General features: G+C 45.6%; 1 protein-coding gene across 2 annotated transcripts in view; it reads left to right on the forward strand.

The window, feature by feature from the left end:
* mief2 (mitochondrial elongation factor 2) overlaps window positions 1-10,000 on the forward strand; it is a 14,981-nt gene that overhangs the window by 3,135 nt on the left and 1,846 nt on the right. For both annotated transcript variants that reach the window (XM_080860881.1, XM_080860880.1), the window contains exons 2-4: window positions 2,874-3,025; window positions 4,492-4,642; window positions 7,542-7,870. In XM_080860881.1, the coding sequence (XP_080717007.1) occupies window positions 2,891-3,025; window positions 4,492-4,642; window positions 7,542-7,870 (615 nt within the window). In that variant the 5' untranslated portion in view covers window positions 2,874-2,890. The remainder of the gene's footprint in view (window positions 1-2,873; window positions 3,026-4,491; window positions 4,643-7,541; window positions 7,871-10,000) is intronic.

A 10,000-nucleotide genomic window follows, 5' to 3' on the forward strand; every position in this document is an offset into this window, starting at 1 on the left:
TCATTGTAAATTTTACAACACATTAGGCGGCTCCTGTCCCAAGTGTAACCGGTGGCTTGTTCACTCTGCGTTGTGTTGTGCTGGCAAGCGGACACAGGACTCCGTTTTGAATATTTATTGTTCTGGAAGACAGCAGTTGACAAGGCAGTGAGAATCCTACCCTCTTCCTTAAAATTAAGAGACAGGGCATACAACCACACAAGCCACGAACAGCAAATACAAACTTAACAGTCTGCCCTCAAAAAGTCCTTCACGAAAACTCGCAAACTTCCGTTACAAGGCTAGGGGAGTAGCCTAGCCCCACACCAAAACATTACCATAAATGCTAGCGAAACCTAGCATGACAAGCTAACTAAACAAAATGAGTGTACAAACAAATCGGAATATAAACGAAACAATGACACACCTGGAAGACAGCAGTTGACAAGGCCCTGAGAATCCTACCATACAATAAATAACAATAGCATACATAAATATCAATACATTACAATGCTAGTCATTACCAACCTCTTAGCCCCCAAGCTTACTAGTCACAGGCTTATCCTATACCATGTGACAATAGTAAACTAATATATAATATGCACCGAATTAAACAAGTCACCACCACAATAATTATGTATAAGTGTAGACCCTGGACCCTCCTGTGTGATCGGCCCTTAAGTAATCTGCTGTCCATCTCGCTTGAAAGACAAGCAATGCGGGGCGCATTAAATCGCCGCCAGATGCATCGAGATTATAATGCTAATTCCCTCGAGTGAATAAGCTAAAGTTGTAGCCTCACTACTACTACCATAGAATACAAGCTCATTGACTAATATTCACCCTACTTTATTGACCGAAATACCAGTACCAGCGAAATTATCAGCTTGATGTATAGTTTGCATTGCAAACGTGAACATTAACACATTCACTAGCAATAACTTGCAAAATGTTGCAATCGCACCTAGCAGCATGCTAGCTAGCAGCTACATGCCGCTACCATAGGCTACATATGAGTAACTCATTAAAACAGACCAGACCTAATAACAATGTGTTTTTTTAATCACTCTACCATAACATATTCTGCCGAAATTGCTATCCCATTTTAAATCAAATAGCTTCAGCCTCACATGATCATCACATCAGCTAATAGTCTGATGCATAAATGGTATGATACAATATCAAACAATATTATTTACACAGCATTAATATACATGATGATTAAAAAAAACACACAAAGGCAAATGTTTACTGTGAATCTCGCAATATATCAATAAATCAATACACTTACTTAAGAGGGCTCAGCTCAATGGTATCTAGCTACTTCAAAGAAAATCTGGAAGCAATGAGAGGTGGCAAATATAAATTCCACTGATATGGTCTCTGATATGTAGCCACGGCCGTTACAGCCGTTAAGGCGCGTCCGTGTTCGTGGATCCGATCCTGATCCTCTTGGCGGAGCCAAAACGGTCCTCTTGATGCACGTCAAAGGCGCGTCCGGCCCCCGGATCAGATGTGGGTCCGCTCAGGAGCTGCTGTTTGATAGCAGCATTTACTGCGCCGGCCGGAGGCGGCGCTGATCCGTCCTACGGCATCAAAACGAATGGGACAGTCACGCGGGTTTGGCGATTCGAATGCGGATCCGCGTTTGAGTCTCCTGCTGTGTGGGTAGCCAATATAAGTACTTTAGGCGCTAGTAGTATCAGTGTCTGTTTGGTCAACAACTGACTATCAGATCAAATGAAGGTCTTCATTTCAAGCTTTTTTATTCTGACCCAAAATCCATGCTACTCGGAATGAACACTCGTTTGCTCGTTGTTGGGCAGTGAATGAATTAGTCAACATGTTTGTAGATCGGGCATACTGGGCTTTAAGATCGTTTATTTTTTGTGCACGCACTTCGGATTTGAGAGGGTAATCTCTATCGAATTCTTTGTGCTTCATTTCGTAGTGGCGTTTTACATTGCTGCTTTTGACGAGTGCCACCGTCTCGGAGCATATCAGTCACACAGGCTTAGAGCTGCACGCAGGCAGAATGAACATGAATAAGTCTGTCCACTCCTCTTTAAAAGCTCTGTTCTCACTATCTACCTTTCTCTTCTTAGAGCACGCCATCTTTCTCTTGAACTGCAATGAAGCTTTCTCTCTCAACCGAAGGCACTCTTTTCTTCTGTCAATTTTGCAGCGCTTGCGTGCACCAGTCCCACAGCTCGCAGCTTTGACAGCGAGCACGTGCTGCGTACAGACTATCATCTGATTGGCTACTGGCATTATAAGGTTTAAACAAAAACATAGCCTACCATAAAGTTATAGTTAATTTAATGTATTTAACGGGTTTATAAAAGTCGCCCAAGCATCAGTTGTTAAATTCGCTTGGTCAAAATTATATATATAAAAAAAAAATCGCATTATTAATTTTATTGTTGCAATTGTGTCTCGGTCCGGAGAGGACGTCAGTTGGGTCCGGACTCGGACCGCGGTCCGCCTTTTGCCGACCCCCGCTCTAGGCGCTTAACAGAGCCCAGAGCCTAAACTGTTAAAGTGCTATGATTGGCTGGCTATGATTGGCTGACTCAGACCCATTTTTCTGACCCATGTGACCTGTTAAAGTGCTGTGATTGGCTGACTCTGACCCATGTGACCTGTTAAAGTGCTGTGATTGGCTGACTCTGACCCATGTGAACTGTTAAAGTGCTGTGATTGGCTGACTCAGACCCATGTGACCTGTTAAAGTGCTGTGATTGGCTGACTCTGACCCATGTGACCTGTTAAAGTGCTGTGATTGGCTGACTCAGACCCATGTGACCTGTTAAAGTGCTGTGATTGGCTGACTCTGACCCATGTGACCTGTTAAAGTGCTGTGATTGGCTGACTCTGACCCATGTGACCTGCAGCGGCCCACAGGGCTGTGATGTATTACAATGGCAGGAGGCGGGGCCAGGAAGGGGTCGGAGCGATCATCGACTTCTTATTGGCCAACGCCCGGCTGGTCATCGGAGTGGGCGGAGCCGCCATACTGGGTATCGCCACACTGGCAGTGAAGCGGGTGAGTGTGTGTGTGTGTGTGTGTGAGAGTGTGTGTGTGTGTTTGTGTGTTTGTGAGAGAGTGTGTGAGTGTTTGTGAGTGTGTGTGTGTGTGAGAGTGTGTGTGTGTGTTTGTGAGAGAGTGTGTGTGTGTGTTTGTGAGAGAGTGTGTGAGTGTTTGTGTGTTTGTGAGAGAGTGTGTGTGTGTGTTTGTGAGAGAGTGTGTGTGTGTGTTTGTGAGAGAGTGTGTGAGTGTGTGTGTTTGTGAGAGAGTGTGTGAGTGTTTGTGAGTGTGTGTGTGTGTTTGTGAGAGAGTGTGTGTGTGAGTGTGTGTGTGTTTGTGTAGGAGTGTGTGGTGTTTGTGAGAGAGTGTGTGTGTGTTTGTGAGTGAGGTGTGTGGTGTGTGTGTGTGAGTGTGTGTGTGGTGTGAGTGAGTGTGTTGTGTGTGTGTGTGTGTGGTGTGTGTGTGTGTGAGAGGTGTGGTGTGTGTTGTGTGAGGTGTGTGGTGTGTGTGAGAGTGTGTGTGGTGTGTTTGTGAGTGAGGAGAGGTGTGTGTGTGTGTGTGAGGTGTGTGTGTGTTGTGTGAGAGTGAGGTGTGGGTGTTGTGAGTGTGTGTGTGTGTGTGAGTGTGTGTGTGTTGGTGGGGAGTGTGGTGTGTGAGAGTGTGTGTGTTTGTGAGAGAGTGTGTGTGTGTTTGTGAGAGAGTGTGTGTGTGGGTGTGAGAGAGTGTGTGTGTGGGTGTGAGAGAGTGTGTGTGTGTTTGTGAGAGAGTGTGTGTGTGGGTGTGAGAGAGAGACGGTGAGTGTGTGTGTGTTTGTTAGAGTGTGTGTATGTGTGTGTGTTTGTGTGTGTGTGTGTTTGTTAGAGTGTGTGTATGTGTGTGAAAGTGTGTGGGTGTGAGAGAGAGACGGTGTGTGTGTGTGTGTGTGTGTTTGTGTGTGTGTGTGTTTGTTAGAGTGTGTGTATGTGTGCGAAAGTGTGTGGGTGTGAGAGAGAGAGTGTGTGTGTATGTTTGTTAGTGTGTGTGTATGTGTGTGAAAGTGTGTGGGTGTGTCTACGGTTTGTGTATGTGTGTGAAAGTGTGTGTGTGTTTGTGTCTGCATATGGGAGAACCTGTAAAGCTGTGTGTGTGTTTGACAGATTGTGTGTTTGTGTGTGTGTGTGTGTTTGTCAGAGTATGTTTATGTGTGTTGTAATGTTTAAGATAGTAGTTCTCTGTTGTACCACCAGGCGGGGCTCTACTATAAAGTGACACTGGCATTATGCATTTCCTTTGTTCTGTGAATGCACGAGTAAAAAGACCTGTGGATACTCTGTATGGCGACACTTCTAAGATTCTACATAAAGCTACATGTTGATACATCGTTCTCCGTTGTCCGTGTCTTTGGTCAGGTTACTACAATGTGTGTCTGCATATGGAACAACCTGTAAAGATGTGTGTGTGTGTGTGTGTGTGTGTGTGTGTGTGTGTGTGTGTGTGTTCCACAGCTCATTGAACGTGCAGGCAGGACAGCAGAAGAAAGCAAGCCAATCACGGACAGCTGGGAGGAGCTTGGCCTGGTGAGCTCCTCCCCCAAACTGCTGAAGAAGGGAATTGAGGGTGTGGTTATGAAGAAGATCGCCGCGGCAACTAAGAAAGGTATGGTAAGAATAAGCCGTGTGTGTGTGTGTGTGTGTGTATTTGTGTTAGTGTGTCTGTGTGTGTGTGTGTGTGTGTGTGGCCTCAGGTGAGAAAGTGCTCATCACATCCACACCCTAATGCCACTGTAAGGCACACACAATCAAACACACACACCATAAATACACACACACACACACCAGGCCCGTCGCCAGGAACTGATTTGCGGGGGGGCATTACGTTGCATCGGGGGGGGGGCACTTTTTTTTGTGACCCAGCAAAACTAGGGGGGTCATGCTCCCCCATAAGATTTTTGGGAAAATAACCCTTTAAATAGTGTCCTCTTGTGCAGGGGTCCCCAACCTTTTTTGCACCACGGACCGGTTTAACGAGGCAATTACGGACCGGCTTCAAGGTGTAATTTTTCACCACTTGTAAACCATGTCATCCATTCATATTGATGTGAATCAATCCGTGAGGCAAGCGCGAGTTTGATAGAATGGAGTCTATATAAAAGCTAACATTAACGTGAAGTGGCGTTAACCTGCGACCAACACCATTGTATTACGAATGTTAAGTGCATGAAAAATACAACTCACCATAACGCCTCCCTGTGCCGAAGCAGTTTTGAAGGCTTCATTGGCTTATTTGTTAGCTTGTTGCCAAATATTATACAGAGCAGACTTGTTGCGTGAGAATCACCTGTTGCGATAAACCCGTATTGTAAGTATGACTACTAGATTGTCTGTTAAAAGAAGCTTTATGTTTTGGAGGCCGTAGGCTCCTTAGTGGGCCTTTTCAAATAAGCTCTCCAAAGATTTTAGTGTTGTACTCGTTTTCGCTAGTTTGCGGGACCCTATTGGATTCTTTTTGAGTGACGTAGGCTATCACTTGAACGAGACTAAGCGTCTTGACGTGACAAGAGGCACAGGCGAATGATACGTCCTAGAAAATCCGGTCATTTTTCTAAATAAAACACCTCTCAGACGCTAATAATGAATGAGCTGAATGAATGCAATGAATATAGCGGAAATTATATAAATTATTTATTCTTTCTGTGCGGCCCGGTAACAAATGCCCCACGGACCGGTACCGGGCCGCGGCCCGGTGGTTGGGGACCACTGCTCTAGTGGGTTTTAGGAAGAGAAATGAACACATTTAGATTTAAAATATGGCACAAAAATAAACGTATTGAAGACATCTGCTGAGATTTTGTTTTGGATACGTGTGAAGCAGGACCCTGACCTGGGAGAGAAAGCTTAGCTCAGTTACTACCCTTTGCATCCACATATTTATGTGAGGACTCATTCTCTGCAACAGACTGCATTTAGCTTTACGCTTTGCTGGATCCATGGCATTCTTTCAGTAGCTACTGCTAGTGACTCTCTGAGACTGGGTGCACACATTAGAATGTTTCATGTTTGGAACATTAACGTTCCTTTAAGACCTCTCTCAAGATCGCGTGATGACAAAATAAACATGAATAAATACCCCATTCAAATCGGACAGCATTTTTGTCTGTATTTCCAAATATATGTTTATTTTTTCACAAAATGAAAATTCTGTACACCAAGAGAAAAGTCAGTGAGAGCACTCGAGCTGGAGCCGAGCCGCACGTCAGGTTCGCCACCCCTGGCCTATGGTATTATTAGTAGTAGTAGGCTACAGGTAAACTTTTCACTATGGTATTATTAGTAGTAGTACAGGTAAACTTTTCACCTATAATCCAACTCCGGTACAAAAAGGTGACATACTGTATTATTTAGAATATCACAAGCTAATAAATAAGCCAGCTGAGCAGGTAGCCAACCAAGCCAACTTATAATACAGTGACACAAATTTTAGGATGGATGGTAACAATCTAGAGAACAGTAACGTAACGTAGCAGTGGGGATACCTGCTAGTAAAGTTATATTTCAAGGGATGTGTGTGCATGTTGCTGCTAGTATTTCACAGTCACTGTTGACACAATGTTGATCCTGATGTAATGTAATGGCTTTTGTATCAAATCGCCAGGTTATGCCTTGTGCATACATTGATAGCGTATCATACCTAGCGATAGCGAATTTCGCTAGCTAGCTAACTGCAAGATGCTTCATTTACACATGTGTGTTTGCAGCTAACTAGCTGGCTAGCGAAATACGCTGTCGTTAGGTATGATAACTATCTTAACTGAATGGGGTCTCCCACACTGTTTAATCCACAGCCGGCACCTTTCCTCCTGTGTTTTGGACAATGCGGGGGGAAACAACGCCTCCATGGTATCTCTCAGGGTATAGTCCACTAGGCACAATGTTTAACTATGCTGCGCAGCTCAGACCTCAAAGTTGTTCGACCCTACTCTCTCTCTAAGGTAGGATTGAACGAGGGCCTTTCTAGGAACGAGTTTCGCGAACGGTCAATCGTTATAGTCTGCGATTATTTTCATTTTCATTTTTAACTTGTATTAGGTGACTGACAGGCTCGTTCGTCAAGGGCGGGCCCAACCGAGTCCCAGGGCGGGCCCGGCCCCCCAAGGCCCGCCCATAGCGACGGGTCTGACACACACACACACCCTATGCCACTGTAAGATTGATTGCACTCAGCAGTAATTCAATGTTGGGCATGGGTTTTGGGATTGTCACTGTTATCAAGAACCCAGTGAGTAATCAGTGTGTTTGTGTGTGTGTGTGTGTGTGTGTGTGTGTGTGTGTGTGTGTCTGTCTGTCTGTCTGTCTGTCTGTCTGTCTGTCTGTCTGTCTGTCTGTCTGTCTGTCTGTGTGTGTTGTGTCTGTGTCTGTGTCTGTGTCTGTGTCTGTGTCTGTGTCTGTGTCTGTGTCTGTGTCTGTGTCTGTGTCTGTGTCTGTGTCTGTGTGTGTGTCTGTGTGTGTGTCTGTGTGTGTGTGTGTGTGTGTCTGTGTGTGTTTGTGTGTGTGTGTAGCTGATCTTTCCCAGCCCGTTCCTCCTGCGCACGAGTTGGAGATCCGCCCGGCTGAGCGTGTGTGTGTGCCTCCGTCTGCTGTGGCGGCGCGCGTGTGTGTGACCCTGCAGGAGCGTCTGCAGCAGTACTACTCCACGCGTGTGTGTGTGTGTCGGGACGCAGCGTCACGGGCCCAGAGGCGAGCGCTGGAGATCGGCACGGAGGTGCACGCCTTCCTCCGGGGCAAACACACACTCATGCCTCTGGGGGAGTTACGCCTCGCCGGGTCCCTCCTGGATGACCTGCAGGTCATCGAGCCGGACCACACCTGTCTGCTCGTCCACCTACAGGTGTGTGTGTGTGTGTGTGTGTGTGTGTGTGTGTGTGTGTGTGTGTGTGTGTGTGTGTGTGTGTGTGTGTGTGTGTGTGACCTGCAGGTCATCACGCCGGACCACACCTGTCTGCTCGTCCACCTACAGGTGTGTGTGTGTGTGTGTGAGTGTGTGTGAGAGAGTGACCTGCAGGTCATCACGCCGGACCACACCTGTCTGCTGGTCCACCTACAGGTGTGTGTGTGTGTGTGTGTGTGTGTGTGAGAGAGTGACCTGCAGGTCATCACGCCGGACCACACCTGTCTGCTGGTCCACCTACAGGTGTGTGTGTGTGTGTGTGTGTGTGTGTGTGTGTGTGAGTGTGAGTGTGAGTGTGAGTGTGAGTGTGAGTGTGAGTGTGAGTGTGAGTGTGAGTGTGAGTGTGAGTGTGAGTGTGAGAGTGTGTGCGTGTGTGCGTGTGTGTGTGTGTGTGTGTGTGCGTGTGTGCGAGTGTGTGCGTGTGTGTGAGTGTGGGTGTGTGGGTGTGTGTGTGTGTGTGTGTGTGAGTGTGTGTGTGAGACCTGCAGGTCATCGAACCGGACCACACCTGTCTGCTGGTACACCTACAGGTGTGTGTGTGTGTGTGTGTGTGTGTGTGTGGGTGTGTGTGTGTGTGTCTGTGTGTGTGTGTGCTAAAACTAACGAAATCTCTTGAAATGTGCTGACTTTGACATTATGACAAACTAATTACTCAACGACTGTCCTTACACAGTCAAACATCAATCATGTGCAACACAAGACTGAGCAAGACGGCAAATAAGCTACTTACTAGATCGGCAGAAGGTAATCAAAGTCAGGTCGGCGGGCATCGGCAGGCAAAACTACAGAAGGCAGTTATATGCCTATCGACCCTGCTATGCCATTGGCATGGACGCAATTCTCCATATTAAAAGTCATTGTAGCGCCCCAATTTTTTTTAAGCTGTTATTTTTAGGTTAAACTGCTTATCCTAACCCTAATCCTGAAGCATAATTGTTGCATATTGTGCCTTTAACTACTCTTAATGACTGTTATCAGAGTAAGCCTGACTGTATAATTACATGCCAGAAACGAATCTCAAGAACATTAAGGTGAAATAATAATATATAAGTAAGGAACATTACACATAGCCTAAGTTAAAACACATACCACCATAAACATGTGAGATAATTCGATAAGAGACATTGAAAGACAGCTAACTCACTGCTTCATCAAATAAGAGAGATCAACTATATATATATATCTGGAAACCACTTACAGATTCCGATTAGCTAAATTTGCGTCTGGATGGAAAGGTTATCTTTCCCCATCCCACCCATGCTAAGCCATTTCTAGCATAACATGCGATCTACCGTGGAAAACAGAAGGCAGGCGATTTTTTTTTATCAGTTCTCACCACACAACGACGTCTCATCTTTGCTCCTTGAATGTCCAGTGGTGTAGTCCAGTGTATACGCAGGTATACGGAGTAGTCTATACGGAGTATACCCACTTATTTTTCAGTCAGCATTGGGTATACCCACTTCTCAAAACAGGGTGTTTATCCTGTGCTGTATGAATAAATAAAGAGTATACCCACTTCTCCAGAGACCACTACACCACTGTGAATGTCGATGTAATGGTATGGTGTTATTGAAACTTACTACGTGTCAAAAAGACTAGAAATTGAACGTTTATTATTCGAGTCTAATGTTTCTAATGTTGCCTCGGGCGCCTTTACGTGAACATAATTAAAACGTCACATAAGTCCACTAAACAATTCCCGATTCGCACGCTCCAGTAACAGAAGAGAAATACCCCAGAGGAGGGAGGAATGATAAACCAGGTACTTGGTCGCACCGACGAACTAGATCCTTACCAGCAAAGGTGGCTAAGCGGTTAGAAAGAAGCACCATTAGGTACGCAGTACCACTAACCTTAAGAGCGCAGGTTCGGATCTCGCGAAGCTCGCATAAGATTTCAAAATCTACCTGAAAAGACACAGGTTAGATATTTACGAGTGGCAAACGTGTCCCAAGTTGCGAAATGACTATCTCAATATCAGAGTAAGCCCGACTCTGTATAATTACATGCCAGAAGTGAATCTCAAGAACATTACTGAGAAGAAGCTCCGGAATATGAGTGGAACAG

Source organism: Sprattus sprattus (genome assembly GCF_963457725.1).
Source record: "Sprattus sprattus genome assembly, contig: SUPER_1_unloc_1, whole genome shotgun sequence".
Classification (NCBI taxonomy): Eukaryota; Metazoa; Chordata; class Actinopteri; order Clupeiformes; family Clupeidae; genus Sprattus; species Sprattus sprattus.